This window comes from Cyrtonyx montezumae, unplaced genomic scaffold, assembly GCF_038088225.1.
Source record: "Cyrtonyx montezumae isolate F1298 unplaced genomic scaffold, pur_monq_1.0 scaffold_26, whole genome shotgun sequence".
Taxonomy (NCBI): domain Eukaryota; kingdom Metazoa; phylum Chordata; class Aves; order Galliformes; family Odontophoridae; genus Cyrtonyx; species Cyrtonyx montezumae.
Window position 1 is genome coordinate 4,527,994 of NW_027072003.1, and position 16,597 is coordinate 4,544,590.

The 16,597-nt window shown below is 45.9% G+C and overlaps 1 protein-coding gene across 5 annotated transcripts; it reads right to left on the minus strand.

Annotated features, from left to right (window-relative positions):
* Nucleotides 1–931: 931 nt before the first annotated feature.
* On the minus strand, nucleotides 932–16,597 carry KCTD20 (potassium channel tetramerization domain containing 20). 5 transcript variants are annotated; one of them, XM_065740488.1, is made up of 8 exons: nucleotides 16,562–16,597; nucleotides 4,822–5,012; nucleotides 4,222–4,492; nucleotides 3,243–3,345; nucleotides 2,767–2,887; nucleotides 2,328–2,525; nucleotides 1,748–1,858; nucleotides 932–1,371 (listed from the first exon to the last, which is right to left on the minus strand). In XM_065740488.1, exons 2-8 carry the CDS (start codon nucleotides 4,961–4,963, stop codon nucleotides 1,079–1,081), a joined length of 1,239 nt encoding a protein of 412 aa, XP_065596560.1. In that variant the 5' UTR covers nucleotides 4,964–5,012; nucleotides 16,562–16,597; the 3' UTR covers nucleotides 932–1,078. The 5 variants fall into 5 exon arrangements, with proteins under 5 accessions (XP_065596560.1, XP_065596558.1, XP_065596559.1 ...); XM_065740486.1 differs by lacking the exon at nucleotides 16,562–16,597 and adding an exon at nucleotides 11,621–11,694; XM_065740487.1 differs by lacking the exon at nucleotides 16,562–16,597 and adding an exon at nucleotides 9,212–9,309.

Sequence of the window (16,597 nt, forward strand, 5' to 3'; positions counted from 1 at the left end):
TGCATTTTTTTTTCCCCAACTGAGGTCTCATTTACTATTGATGTCTCTTAGGTGCCTGACTGCAAAAGAGTGCAGTCAGTTCCAAACTGGGAGGAGAGTAACTGTCCTTTAGAAGCTGCAGTGGGTGCTGTGAGTACAGCACTCCTTGGACAGCCCATGGACATTTTCACTGATGAAGGTTCTTGCAAACAGCAGTTTTGCTCAGCTCCACTGCAATTATCTTTTTTCTCAGAAAGGATGAGGAGAAAACAAATTCTTTAACATGCACTGCCACCCTCAGAAAGCTTCTCACATCTTCTAGGCTACTGAACAGGCTGACTTTGTTGCTAAAAATCAACTAGTCTTCTTTTTGGCTTTTTCTTCTAGCACAATCTGCTTGTTTCAGTGAACTTCACAGACATTATCTCTCAGCAGTCACTTCGCCTTATGCAGAAGTATATACACGAAGCTCCTGCAAAGAGTCTCATACTTCCTACTATCGCAGAAGGGCTTGGGTTGGAAAAGACCCTACAACCCACCCAGTTCCAGCCCACATCACCCCATCCAACCTGGCCTCGAACACCTCTGTGAAGGCGCTCCCTAACAGTGGTACGTGCTGGATGCAAAGCCAGGTGGCAGTGTGTCCCTCATGCAGTATTCCACTGCTACAACCATGCTACATTTCTGCCGGCTGATGAAAGAGCAGCACCTGTCTTGCTTTGATGTCTGGTGCAGATTATCACAAAAGCAAACCTAAGTGTCTAACAGCAAAGAGAAGCTTTGCCTTGACAGGCCCACAGTTTCCTCTCTCGTGTCATTTCTAAATACTTCTGCTCTTCTTTTAGAAGTTTATGTAAAATATTCAGCACCCGTCAGTCTGGAAGCCTTTGTAGTGGGAACAAGCAACACTTTCCTTTTGTTTGAGATGTTGCTTTTGATTGCACAATTAGGCTAGGGAGTGTGGCTCTTTATTAGCATGCTTGAAATATGACAACACAGTAAGAGGATGAACGAGGATAAAGCACCTTGCAAAGAGTCTGTGCTCCATTACTGGGATGAAACTACGCCGAGATGTTCCCACATCAAGCTGGAGCCATGACTAATCTGGTAGATCATTCACAGCCATTTGGGAGAATGGTGCATTGAGCCTATCCAGTTCATCTACCTGTGGGGGGTGATGCATTATAACCTCATGGTCCTCTGAAACGTCATCACCCACACTGACTAGGTTTGTTAGAGACTTGCTCCGAACGCACTGGAAATCCACGTGACGGCTTTTCCCCTCTTCCTTTTCCCAGGACATCTGGATGAACGGCCGCTGAACGTAGTTGTATATCACTTCTGAGCGACCACCCGGCCTCCTCTTCACTTTCTCTTTACAGGTGGGGTATCCTGGAAACACAGACATCAGTCAGCTGCACCACACACCTTCAGTGGGATCCTGAAGGACAGACAGGAGTGACTACGGGGGGGCACAGGGGACTGAGTAGACAAGTGTTCACTTTCCACATTTACCATTACTGGCTTTCGCAGCTGCTTTCTTTCCCCTTGAAAAGAGGATGCAGCTCTGTGCGTGGGGACAGGGTAACTAATCCATTAGCATTATCAGAGCTCAGATGCTGGGATGGCAGGATGTGGTGACACAGGAAAGCTTAACAGCATATGAGATAGCCATCGTAAGCCCTCCTCTGATGCAAAGCCAGTAGAAAACAGACCTTACATGATACGGTGTCACTCATCATTTCCCTTGTAAAGGAAATAATTTTACCTTCAATGCCAATACGAATATTTTTCAGGCCCCGCTCCTTTAACACAGCTTTAGCAACATCACGGTTCTCAATGTACTTGAAGAATCTGTACAGCTTGGAACTGTAAAGGACTGGAGAAACAAACAGTGGTGAGAATCTACAAGAAGAGACATTCTCCCTGTTTTTGACATACTCAGCTGTAGGAGTGCCAAAAAAGCAGGTCTGGTTTCCAGGAACTAGCTCACGTATCTGCTGTCACAACTAGGAACTATGGCTCCTTGGTGGCAGTGTAGCCAGACACACTACACTGTGGACAGAAGGGTGGTGATGGGTGTGTAAAGCAGAAAGTATTCAGACACCAGAAATAGGCCGAGGCAGTAAACACATGGAAAAGATGCAGTGAATGCTCTCTGCTACCACTGCAGGAAGTCAAAACAAAGCTGTAACCAGACAAGTATCCTGCCTCTAGCAGCAGCCAATTCAGAAGGAATGTGCAAAACAGAAGCCATGTGCCAGCCTCTCTTCCTGGAGGAAGGCTGCTGTTTGGACAGTGGGTCCTTTCCTAGGGGCCAGATGGCTGAGAGTGTGCAGAGCCCTTACTTTGGGAGTACTCCTCGCCCATTGGAGGAGGGTGATCTTCATCCCAGTCCACAGTGTCCTCATCTGTCAGCACAACAATATGGCATTCACGCTCCCCTTTCCGGGCACTATCCACCATTATAGGCAGAATTAGCTCCTCCAGGTAGCTGTCAAACTGCTTGTGAGCACCATCATTGGAGAGCTCATGTAAAAGAGCACCTAGAGAGACATACAAGACCACGATGAGCTTTCTTTAAACACGAAAATGCATGTAAACATACATTAAGACACTATATGAAAATACATCCCAGCTCTAAACCTAAACATATTCAAGATATTCATTCATCTTTAGACAAACCCCTCTAAAACTAAAGCACATAAGAACTGCACCAGATCAGGACGAGAGTGCTCAACAACACACACATGATTTTCCTAAGAGCTGATTTATCTTCATGCTTACTTAAATCTTGACATTTGATTGTGTTGAAGTCAAAGTTTATGCAGAGGTAATCACAGGTGTCTCGAAGGTCTGGGATGGAAATCCCATCAGGACAGTTTATTATTCCGGTCTTGTAATAATCCTGCAAAAGAACAAAGATTTATATATAAAATTAGGAGGGAAAATAAAGAATAGCTTGGACTCTGATCATTTTTCTGTGTAGCTTTTTGTTTTGTATAACACACACAACAGCATTCATGTGCAGCCACCAAGTCAGAACACAGCTCATAGGGAAGGTAAAAGATCTAAATGTTGACTCGCATCAAAATCAAATATATCCATACATACGTATATAAATATTTGTTTTATATAAAACCACAATGCAGAACAGTAATAAAAGAACATGTCCCAGGGGCAGAGAGCTGCCTAGAGATGACTCAGTTTTGCACATGTGACAAAACAACAGCTTCCCCCTGAGCCTCCAAACATCATCTTACCAGCACAGTCCGGAACACAGCTGAGCTAATTCCTTCTGCAATTTCATATTCTCCCTTTTCATTTGGCCTGGTGAAATTATATTCTCTTCCTGGTCCAAACATTCTGAACAGATAAAAATATATAAGTGTCCAAGTATATTTAAATTTGTTTCTTCTAGAGAGCAATAGATGCACTGAGGTTACAGAAAACCAGCAGTGACACCTATGCACAGCAACCTGAAACCAATACTCACATCTCCTCCACTGTAAATAAGCACAAGAGCTGCCTCAGCTAAGTCCTGCTATATTCCATTGCTAGCTACTGTACTGCACGGAACAAGTCCCAGCTCAAAGAAACAGACTAGTCAATCTTAAGCCAGAAAACTCCCTGTCGACAAAGCCCTTTTACTGAAGCTATGCAAGGTAATGATCACGTGCCTTGAGATCACCTGCTTTACACAACGACCTGTGCAAGGTGAGCAGCCCAACAGAAGCTCTCCTCGGTTGGAGACGGGTGTAGGTGCTGGCAATGCAGAAAACAAATGCTTCTTGTGGCACCAGAGGCTGAGCTCTAATCCACGTTACAGGGAGCTGAGTAACTTCTCTCATGGGAGAGTACCAGAAGATAACAGCAGGACAGGGATGAAGCATTATCATTTTTCCCATTTTGTAAGGGATGAAGTTATCAGCTGTCAACAGACGCCACACTCGTGAACAAGGCAAACATGCTGAGAGAACACAAAAGCAAACTACATCTAGCTAGAAGTGTACACTGTTTGAAGGAAGCAGTCCATACAGAGAATGTAATCTAGAGAATTACTAAGCCTCTCTACACCTAGTCATGTCTTCAAGGCCTTACTAACAGCCCAGATCTGAATGAGGTCAACATTGCTTTGCTTGGGTGTACAGATGAGATCACAACACAAACATTACACGCTTAGTTCGTTTCAGAAAACATCTTACTCTCCTGAGGTACACTGAAAATGGGGGAATCACCCACCTTCCCAGCATGGTATCAGGGTGAGCAGTGAAAATCTGTGGATTCACTGCAAATCGAGTGCCATCCACCACAAGGGTCACTTTCTCTGGAGCCACTGTCTGTGAACTGATGCTTGAAGACAAAGCATGGCGTTCCTGGGTGTTAAAATATTCTGTCTGTCTTTTATTCCCATCTTGGAAATGACAACTGTGTGTATCTTCTGAAGCAGACAACATGCTGCTGAACTGGGGGCTGGCCAGGCAAGCAGTGTGTCGGTAGTCAGAATCTAAACCTGAGAGACGCATAAAGGAAGATACACCTTACTGAGAAACATCACTCAGCAGCAGTAACTCCTACTGCAAAGAGAAAAATGAGTCAGGCAGTAACAATACACGTAACTGTCAGAATAATGCTGTCTGACCCGAGGCCAGTCTGCATTTTAAAATTTAGACAGAATTTGCCTTTCAGATTAAAAAATTCTCCCATGCTTAACTTGTTAAAGCAAGACAGATTTCATGGTTAAAGAGCTGGAGCACAGAAATTGAAGACTCTCTCCCCCCACCATCACCTCCCCCAAAATCTCCTGTAAAGATCAGTGCAAGGTAAACACATCATCCTCACCCTCGTTCCTGAGCCCTGCAGAGGGGCTGTGACCTCCGAGCACCACATGACCCTCCTCTGTCTCATGGACTGCTACAGTTCCGTTTTCCACAGAGCAAGTGGACTCCAGATTTCTCTTCCCACCAGCACAGTTAACATTCATGCTGGGCCTCCGTGATGCAAGGTGATGGCTGCATTTCCTAAGAGAAGAGCTAAGAGAAAGAACAGCAGGTTGTTAATTCTGGAAGAAAAACTCTCAAGCAGTGAAGAATTCAGGTGTACAAGGAAGCACACCTTAAAGCCTGGACCTGGCTTGTACAGCAAACAGCCCAACCACTCAACGTGACAAATATACTGCAGTCATGCACACAGCCCAGAAGGGAAACCAGTATATGAAGACTTCAGAAGGTCACACTTGAGCCTGACCAGCTGACAAATGTTCTGCTCTCCTTTCATGCTTGTGATCAAGGTGAACTACCTGGAGTGAGAATGAATACCTATAAATAATAATTAGTACTATTCATCTTCAAAGCTTTTTACAGATATTAACAGCTCATGCCTCCTGACAGCCCTGGGAAACACTGCAGGGAAGTCTTATTAAACAGGGACAAAAAAAGACATGATTTTGGGAGCAACTAGAGCCCCAGTGCTGACAGGTAACATATCCACCCCTCCTGCTCCATGGCTGCACACAGGCAGCTAAACCAAGAACAGGACTGCATCGAGAAGGGGCTGTGCAACCAAATAACCTGATCTATTTTCTGAACCACACGCTGAGCATCAAGGTGAAATCATTTATATCAGGGCTTGTTTAGAGCCAATTTTTTGTCAGGAGGAATACATGGCAGTTATATTTACTTTGCTTTTGAATAAAGCTTTGCTTCTATTTTGTTTGGCATAGCATCTCTGACACAAACACGTCATGGTGTAAGACTTCTGCAGAGATAAAGAGACTGACCCTCATTCTATTTAGTTCTTAAATGAAGTGCTTTAACAAAAAGGGCTGGGATGACCTTCTAATTGGAGACTGAACCCTCATTCAAACCCACTTCCCGAGGTATACAGCTCTCATCCAGCTGTTAGGAGTGAAATGTTTCATTCCAAGTGGCCCAATTTGCTCATAACTACAAGAAGAGCATGGAGGTGAATGCCAGGAAGGAATGCAAATAACATAACCAGCAAAGGAAATCCAGTACAGATGCAAAACGCTTAATCAAGCAGAAGATAACAAAACCATCAATGCAGACTTGTTGGTTTCTAACGTCCAGTGTCAGTTGTTCCTTACCCTTGTGCTCTTTATTTTTTCTTAATATTTATGCCTACCTGTGCAATCTGGGCTCGGGGGCTGCTTTGGGAGGGGGGTTGGATTCAAAGACCTCTAGAGGTCCCCTCTAATTCTGTGATTTTTAAAAGCAATTCTATGACAGCTGAGGAGTTCAGGTGTGCAGAACTCCATACAAACTCTGTTCAAGAGCAGAGCCCTTCCCTGTAACAGCCAACACTTAAGCACTGCTTTGCTGTCACCTGGCACAGCGAGCAGCAACTCAGGAAGTAGAAATAGTGAAAGAGAGAATGACCTTAATTCATCACATGGTTTAAAAACAGCCAACAGTGGCAACCACACAGAGCAATCGATTCAGGCAGCTGGCAATCTCCTTCCCCTCCTAAATCCCAGCGTAATGAGGGCTTCAATAAAACTCCCAGCAGCTCATTTTCAGGTGACAACCTTCCTTTTAAATCTGTGAAAACATTCCCACGTAGAGTTCTCAGAAGCGTGAGCACGCAGGAAACGCGCGCATTCAGGGTGTGCCTGACCTAATTCTGCAGCCTGCCAGTCCACAACGAGACAGATTTGTAATGTAATTGCACTCCTTTCAGAAAAGTTTAGCCTGGCTTTAATTTCTTACGGCGTATCCTTGGAAGGAGTCCAAAACTCTCCCCAACAAAAGCAGAAAAACAAGTTAGCAACGACTGACTCCTCCTCTGGAGAACAAAAGGGAAACCTCAATTAAGTGAGACAGATAATGAGAAGCGTTTCCTGTGCTGTAAGGATGGGGACCCCAAGCCAGGGACCTGCTGGCCTGCCTCACTGAGCATCCCTCCTGGGATGTGCCAGGCCCACAGCAAGCTTGTTTTGGTAAGGAGGCTGCAGCCCAAGTTTCTCATTTTCATACAAACCGTTTTCATCACTGCACTGGGAAGCAATCCCCAGGGCTGTGCAGGAGAGCATAACCCAGCTGTTCAGAGGGGCTACAGGTGAGTTACTGCCCTGACTGCGAGCTGTTAACAGAGAGCACGGGGCTGAATCTGCACGAACTAGTTCAGAATCGAACCGTATATGAGTTTTGGCCTCAGCTTCTGTTCACTCCCACTCTTAACTTGAGGATCTCTTCAGATTGAAGAAACGCAGAAAGGACAGAAAGTCAACAGCACTGCAACAACAAACTGCAACTAAAACCTCCCTGTTAGAGCACCCTTCATGCAGAACCACGACGTGTGTGTAACACTCATCTGGACTTCAAACTGTCACGTACAAATCAGGCTCCTTACTTGCTACCTCTCTTCTAAGCACAGGACTTATTTATGAGATCAGCTCTGCTCTTTTCAGAAGGTGAAGTGCCACATGTGAAATGTCACATAGCAAGGGAGGAAGCTGGGGTCACAGGGCTGCCCTGGGCACGGAGCACAGTGGCCTCCCATCACCTCTGGCATGCAGGGTTTGCTTACAGAGCAGGAGAGACAAGTGCCCGAGCCCTTGTGGGGCTGAATCACACAAGGGATGCTCAAAGCAACCTGAGACTTGGCAGGTCTGGTGCTGCCCACCTGTAGGGGAACAACATAAAAGAGCATTCATCCCAACTGCATTGGAGAGACAACCTACCTGGAGCCTTCAACATGCTCTTCTCATACCTACTAATATTCAACACCTTGTTTTCTGTTATAGAAAAACGTAGCCAGACAATCCAAGAGGGCTTTATAGGCTCAGCTCACACAGACACATTGCAAAGGCCTTTCCCTTGTTATGAAATAGCTCCATCAATATACAGTGGATTCATTTTCCATCTGGTTTCAAATTATAGATGGAAAAATAATGTCCAGTGGGACTGATGCAACGCAGACCAGCCTGCAAATTCTGGCCAGAGACAGATGAAGGCTGATGAAATGCTCCATTGTTTTCTCCTATTCTGTGCATAGTGCTTCACTGTTAGCAAAGTTTACAGACCTACTCGCTTACTTGAGCCTCAACAAAAATCTACTGTCTCTACAAGTGCAATTCAAAGCTACAGCCTGCAGCATGGCTTTATGCTGAACATCTACTCCTGGATGTAAGCCTCATGGTCCACCAGGTTCTTCCATAACTGACAGGGACTGCTTCACGTGCTGAGAGCTCCATCACTGCTGATGGCACTGAGCCATGGCAGCACTCCACGCTGACACCGTTTCTTTTGCCAAACCATCAGCAGCAGCAATAACCCACGCGGGAAACTCGTTGAGATTTATGAACTTGCAGTAACATAACCTTTCCCAAAATAGGGAAATTACACCAAAGCAGACTCTGCAGGAAGAGGTAAAGAGCACACAGTGCTGCTGGGTTCTCAGAGGGAATCAGCACTTTCTCAATAAGGCAACAGGTTTGTGATTGCTAGAGCTCCTGCCCTCCCAGGGAGGTGTGGTCAGACAGCATGGCCAGGTGGCCTTCAGCAATCACTGCTGCTATCCACACTCCAGGGTTTAATGCAGTTACCTGAAACAAAGTTCTTACAGCTGATCCTCATCATTCTATATGATCCTGTGATCCTCAGGAAAAGCATCTCACCCCTACAGTCACGGCAGCTTCGCTCTACTAAATTCAGTCAAAACCTGGTGAAAGATGGTCTGCTGCAAAGGTAAGCAGGATCTTCAGTCTCAGGAGACAGCCAGGAGAAACAAAGGGTCCTTTTTTCACACACACAAGACCAAGCCAACTGACATTTCAGGCTGAATGACACCTGTGAGTTACATTTTGTCTTCAGCTGTTAGATAAAGCTACAAACCACACAGCAAAAATCCTCAACAGGAGCAACAGACCACAGAGTTCTGACTTGCAGGGGTACTTAGAAAGGTTTCCAAAAAAACCCCAAAATTCAAACAAAAATAACAGCAAGCCCTCCCTTAACCCTTGAGATTTTAAAACATCTTTTCTTCCTAGGCAGTTATATCTGACTTGGTTTCATACTCACAGAAATGCCTACACCTACACTACAGAAGTCAAAGCTTCTCATTATAAGCTGTAACATAAAGCATAAAGACAACTGCTGGTGAGAAACCTGACACACGTGCAGCAACCAGAACTGCTGAACAGCAGCCACCTCCCACCTTTCCTGCTGTAACCCCCCCTGCCAACACCCAGACAATGCAGCTCCTTACTCACTGGCGGCTCATACGTTCCCAGTACTACCAGCAGCAGCCCCTGAAATCCTTCTTTAACAGAGGGCAGCACCAAGGCACAGTGGAGTTTCAGAATTTAAACTGTTTGTAGGGCACTGGTCACTCCCCCAAAGCCCAGCTGTCTGATTCATGTAAATATTTCACTGTAAAAGTCCCACCCCCCCCCAGCTGATTCAGGCTCGGATATAGAAACCACATGGCAGCAAACAGCTTTATTTTAAGCCTCCTATTTTCAGAGAAAGCAAACCAACCAACCCCACCATCCCAGGTCTCCCTCTGCAGGCTGATGGCTCTGCCTGCTTGTGCAGGAGCCCACTGGTGCAAGAGCTGCAGCTCTAACCCTGGCTGCTGTATTGGTTAAACACACTCTCATCTTCCAGACAGAAAGAAATCAACACCCAAAACTTCTGAATGCACACGTAACCACACACATACAAATTCCCAGCCCTGGAAAACCTTACATTTGATACACACAGTGGTTTTAAAGCAAGTGGAGAGTTTCTTTGGTACAGAGAATATAGAGAACCAAAGCCCTCTCTCTGCTCTGCAGAAAGTTACTCTGTGTTTCACGACTCTTATTTTGGAAACGCTGTGAGCAGCTCAGATCTCCACCTTCCAGCTCTGGACGGGATCCCAGCAAGTAAGTGCTAACTCATTCCCAGCTCATCTGCTACAACTCCAACTGCCATTCATTTTTAACCAATGACACGGCAGCAGCTCGGGCCAACTAATAATAGAGGGAAGACTTTTGAAAGCAGTGACAGTCAGTGCTAACCAATGAGATTTTAGAAAAACAGAGCACGCAGCATCAAAAAGAAATTCCAACCAAAACCAATCCAGACCAGCAAGAGGAAAACTACGTGATGAAATGCAATTCAACAGCAAAGTGTCCTGCTTTGAGAAAGTGGCTCATCTCTACTGAAGTGTGGAGGAACTCTGGGTTAGTGATGTACTGCAGGGAGCTCTGCTCGGCCTACACCCCCTGCTGGTGCTCTGCAGAAGGGATGGCACAGCTCACAGCCCGGCACAGCCACTGCTATCAGGGACCAGAGGGACAGCAGCATCCTGATAAAGTCATGTAGTCAATAAGACACACGAAGATAGAAACAACAGAAAGCAAAACAAACCTTTCAGGCTGCGGTCGCGTGAGTAAACACTGCTCATAGTGCCGAAGCAATCCTCCAGCCAAACGGAAGAGTTTTATTTAGCACAAATTGCAGCTCTTCAAGAAAGCTCATCCTGATTTATTTTGGGGATGGGGGCTAAGATTTCTGCTGGGTAAAGCCAATCATTAGCACTCTGCCAGCTCGTGTCAGCAGAGGACACGATACCTTATTTCCAAGAGCTGAAAAACATCTTGCTCAACCTGTGATGGTGTGCTGGCATGACATTTCCAGCTTTGTTTACACGTCTGGGTAAATATTTTACACGTCAAGCATAGTTATAACACTTTCTAAGAATACTCCATTACATTCTTTCTCATGTGACTAAGGAGGCTCTCACGAAAATATTTGGCCAGTGTCACGTTTCAGCAAAATTAGCCAGGAACTTGAGCCATATTTTGTGGGTTTAAAAAGGAAAATAACCACATTCACATAAACAAAACAAAGCTGAAAAAGCAGAGACGATGCCTATTTCAACACACATAATGAGGTGTTGGTGCAGGAGAGCTATCCATTTGGGCACTGAACGAAGCTGCTCCCAAAAGTGGAAAGTTCTCAAATCACCACCAAATTCACCACCACTGTGTGACCCTTCTGGTGGTAAACCTGGGGCCCAGCTCAGGACAGATGGGCAGACATCCCAGCACACAGCAGCACGGCTCTGTGGGATGCAGCTGGGGCACTGCTGTGTGCTTGTCACTGCTCCAATGCTCCGGGGATAAGCAAAGCCTTTAAGCCTCAGGGCTGTCAATCTGGCTGGCCTGAGTTCACAAGAGGTTCTGTTTGGAATTGTTATTTTTAATTCAGTTGTAACTGTCACTGAAGATGACACTGCCTGTGACAGAAAGAGACCCAGGATTTTATTTTCTGCACAAATTATAGCTTCATCTTTCAGAAACGCAGTCATTTCACTCCACGAGTGGAGAAATGGCATTTCCTATAGCTGTCCACAGTGCCTTCAGAACAGCACTGCAGTGGCTTAACAGCACAAAGCAAAGACAGACACAGATGCTACGGTGTGTCAGAAAGCTCTCTGAAGGCAACTGAGAGTTTCAAAAACAGCTTTTAAGAGGGAGAGAAAAGCTCACCCCGTGATCTTATCAAAGAACATTTTGTAATAGGGACAGACAGACAGAGGGCCATTTAAATATAGCACAGCCTTAATGCACTAAGCTCTCTGCAGCTTTATAATTAACTGTAAACAGAAATCCAGTTCCCCCCTTGCTCACCAATAGTAGGTAACAGGAGTAATCAGCCTGCTGTCACTGCACTGCACTGCACAGTACATTCAAAGTGAACCATCTCAAACTCCACTGTTCTGCTCCTCGAGCCTGACAGCCAACCTGCATGTAAACACATCTTGCTGTCAAATACATTCATCTGGGCTGTGTTCAGGACTTGAGGGGGGCTTATGAACACGAAGGAGTCCAACTTTTTGCACGGCCTGACAGTGACAGGACAAGGGGGAATGGCTTTAAACTAAATGAGGGGAGATTTAGGTTGGATGTTTGGAGAAAATTCTTTCCTGAGGCAGTGAGGCCCCAGCACTGCTGCCCAGAGAAGTGTGGGTGCCCATCCCTGGAGCTGCCCGAGGCCATGGATGGGACCCTGGGCAGCACGAGATGGTGGAGGGCACTGAGGCCACAGCAGGGGACTGCTGGGTGTCTTTAAGGTCTCATTAAGCCTAAGCCATTCTATAACTCTATACCACATGCAGCAGGCTGTGAGCTGTGACACAGAGCTGAGTCACAGCAACCTTCTCTCTCTGCAGCAGCCGTGGCAGCACATCTGACTTGCTCTGGCATTTGGAGATGGACAGATTGCTGCAAGGACAGGGGTAGGTGCATGTTTGGTCCTCTTCATGGGATCTGAAATGAGGACTGTTCTGGGAAGTGATACTGCAAAAGCTCCTGTCCCACCTGCTGCTCACATAATGAATTTGCATCATCAGTGCTCTTCCTCCATTAGTGCAGCCTCCAAATCAATGGCTTTCAGTCATATCCCAAAAGAAGGTTTGAACTGCTGTGCAGCTTAAACCAGAGATAAGTAGCATTAAGGACAAGAGCTAAAACCCGCCCAGTCCAAAATGACTCAAATAGTGCCTAATTAGCACACTGCAAGAACAGATCTCATTGAAACTGTGGAAATAAGCAAAAAAAAAAAAACCCTGAACTTTTGTGGTGCTCTATTTTAACACCAAAAAGGCATGACCTGATTTGAAGATCACTTATTAACCTTCTATTTCACATCAGAATTGGCTTCTCTGAAAGGAGAAAGAACATGATGTGTGCTGCAGAAAACAGCCCATGGAAGAGAAAAAAAAAAGACTGTGGTCATACATGTTACAGAACCTCTACAGATCTGGCATATTAAAACATAATGGGAAACTGGTGCTTACTGAAATTCAAGTAATCTATACATTTCTTTTCCATTCCTTAGCTGATTTAGTGCACAATGAATAAGGTCAGGTTTTCAAAGCCTCTCAAAGATTCCTCCTCAACAAATGTTCTAGTCCTTATTTGTAAGGAAGGTTTGTGCCATCATGAACTTCCACCTGCTGGGACCAGTCACTATCACTCCATGAAGGGCAGTCTTATCCAGAAGCAATAGACTGTAAGGAGGCCTGCCAGAACATTTATGTCAATGGATTGAGGAACTCATTCATAACTACCAACTGCTGCAGCAGATAACGTTCCAGGCAGATGTAACCTTTCCCAAAGCTAGTGATTATGCAAGGCCATGATTTTTAATCCTCTCATCCAGGGGAAGAAGAAATTAGCCAGCTTACACAAAGGCTAAAGCTTCCTTATTCAGTTTTTCTCCTTCATTTGTTCTAGTTACATTGCTCTAGCAGATGACATTCACCATAAACAAACTGGGAGAGACTTGTGAAACTCACCCAGCTAAGCTAATTCCCAGTCCTCCATGAAATACCTTCAAAAGTGGCAACCAACCAAATTCAAAGGGTTTTTCTCCTCCTGCCTTCTCCCTGCTCCCCTCCTTTGTGATCTTTCACTTCAGTTTCTCCAAGTTTCCACCACACACTGAATGAGAGCTGCAGTCATTCAAATCACAGAACAGATAACTGACAAAATACAAATGTCATCAGTTATTGAACTGAGAAAACTGCTGAAGTTGCTGTACGGGCTTAATCAAGACATTTGGCAGGACATCCTAAAGCACAGTGTGGGCACACAGATTAATTTCAGGAAGCATGACCACCAAGCTGTACTTCCTTCCAGAAACCCTCTGCTCCAATGGACTGCATTACTACACCCAAACACGGGGTCAGGGTCACAGCACTGTCTTACACCACCACCCTCTCCTTACAAGTCCCAGCTTCTGGGGACTGAAGGTAAGACACTGGTGAGACAGAAGCCCTGGAAAGCAATTCAGCTGGTCAGAATGCTGACAGGATCAAACCAGGCTATGGGACAGAGCCAAAAATACAGGAATGATTCAGAACTAGGCGACTATTGGCTGGGAATCAATAATTTGTAAAGCAAGACCACCCAAAAGTTGAGGACTTTAAATTGTACTAACCTTGGTGAAAGATGGCCCACAGACTCAACCAATTGTCACAGTGCAATCAGAGAGGATGCTGGAATCAGAAACCTGAAATCAAAGGGCCTTTCATTAGTAGTCCAGCCAAGACCCCCCCAGAACAGACATTACAAACACACTGCTTCTGCTGAGTTTCTGAACTCATAATTAGCTCTAATTGTGCAATTTATGAATAAAGTGGATGAAAATGGTGGTAGCTCCCAATCCATCTATGCTTCCCAACAGGAAATAGTTTACTATGCTGCTTGTCTGTGTATGGGTTAAACTGGCTAGCAATTAACTCATGTTCTAGCTAATTTTACTTCAATTCATTTAAAAATCAAGTGACTCCTTGGACAGCAGAAATAGCCTTTATCAGTAGACATCAATTCAGCACTTTCCCTGGAAAGAAAGAGTTCATTATCACTCTGCTCCCACACTCTCTTTGGGATCTCTATGCAGAACACTGCAGTCCCACAGTCAGCTTCCGAGCTGACGTTTTAGGCAGGTTCACTTTGCATTTATTGAATTATTTATTTCCTACAAGGAGGAAGGGTTTCTGACAGACACTGGCCTTAGCAATGACATGGAATAGCACACTCCTGCACAGTCTACAAATAGCTCTGCAAGTCCCCCTGCAAGCTACGTGGCTGCTGCCACAGCCTGCCATCACACAGTGACTTTCATAACAGGACTGCAACTTCATGGCACAGTGATTAATACAGTACTGCTGGACCTGAATTCCTACACGATCACCTCTTTTGCCAGAAGGGGATAAAGGTATTGTTAATTGTTATGCAGCACTGAACTCTTAGAGCAAATTCACTACAGAGGATGAAGTTTTTATTCACCTTTCCCTACAGCCAAATTTGCTACTGACAGCTTTTAAGGTATCTGAGGTGGAGTTAACAGCATTGTTTTTAAACAGCATTATACTTTGTGTCCTTGGAGTACCTTCTTGTACTGAGAGCTGAATGCTGGGCTGCCAGGCCCGGGCATGGGGCAGGAGTTCAAGATAAAGCTGTGTGTCAAAGTCACCCTAACATGCTCCAAACTTGGTGCTGAAAGCATCAGTTAATAAAACCAGGCTCCATGTGCTCAAGATAGGTCTGTCTTGAAATAAACATCAATTTAGCTAACTCAGTGCACACCTATTTCCATCAAAGCACAACTTACTTCATCCCACTCCTAATTACTTTAAGATGAGGTGAAATTAGTCTGAAACAGTCTTGTTCACAGGCTCCACTTACAAGTCCATATGCATCACTCCATTTCAGCCATAGGATCACATTTCAGAAGATCCTTTAATGTGAATTTTACTACAGAAAATAAAGGTAACTGCACCACTGCAAGCAACCACTGTACAGTCTGCTCTGAAAAAGAGAAATTTTTAGCAGTTTAAGTACCTACAAACTGTAAACCCATTTATCTTTCTGAACTGACATTGGCTCCCTAAATAAAAATGATCCACTGTAGCAGAGACACACATAAACCCAGAATAACTTCTAACATTTGCAAAAACCTTTGTTTACATGGTGATCTATAGTTTTTGAGTCTCATAACTCATTATTTGGTTGCCCACATGACTGAAAACACTTCCACAAACCAAGGGTGTAAGTATTTATAATAAGTGTAAGTGACTCTCAGTCATAGCACGGGGTAAATAGGGACACACCTCAAAGGGGAAAATCATGTTTTTCCATTAACTTCTCTTCCTGTAACTGATGTGTGACTGCTGAGAATGCCAGCAGGAAGGACTGTGACTTTGTGCTGAGGATAAGGCCATGGGGAGCACAGGTGAACTTTCCTCTTTAGGGGTATAACCTACTGCTACAACAGGAATTGGGTTTGTAGCCACTCTGGCAAAGTGATTTGAAATATTCATCCTACAGATGTGTGCTCTCAGCCTCCCAGACAGATGCTCAGAATTATTACCCCCTTCCTTAACAGCTTAAGTTCACCAAGAAGGCTGCACAGAGCAAGCAGGATTAAGGACAGGGGGAAGTCACAACAATGACAAGGTGCTCTTCCTTCCAGCAAAATCCCACATCCCACAGGAACTCCTGCTCTCTTTCAAAGCACTGCAGGGCCAGAGAGCAGGGAGGAAGGGGAAGGCAAACATAACATGCTTGGGAACTGCAGGGAGAACAGCAGAACCCCCACCCAAGGGCACCGAGGCCTTCTGCGGCGCAGCGGGGGAACGGACCACGCACTCGAGACGCACAGCTCGGGGCCGAGAGCCCCTTCCTGCCAAGCCCTGCGCCGTGCACATGAAGCCCCACAGGCCCTGAGGGGGCCGCCCTCATCCCCACGGCACACACACCCCACGGGGAGACCCTGGTGAGGCCCTCACAGCCCTTCAGACCTCCTGAGGGTCCTCAAGGAGCACCAGGGCCCGCCCGACCCCACACTCCCCCCTCAGTGGGCCTTCCCCGACCCCACAGCCGCACTCAGAGCGCAGCGGCCCTCACACCGCCCCACGGCGGAGCACCACGGGCCCGCAGAAGGCTGAAGAACCCCAAGCTTCGCGGAAAGCTGGGTGGGCCGACCCCTACAGCCCCTCCTCGGGGGGTCAGGAGCCCACGCAAAGAACGGAAAGGGCCGCGCCCGCCCCCGGCCCCACTCACCGCGTCCCCACCGACACCGCTCCTTCCGGCGCTGGG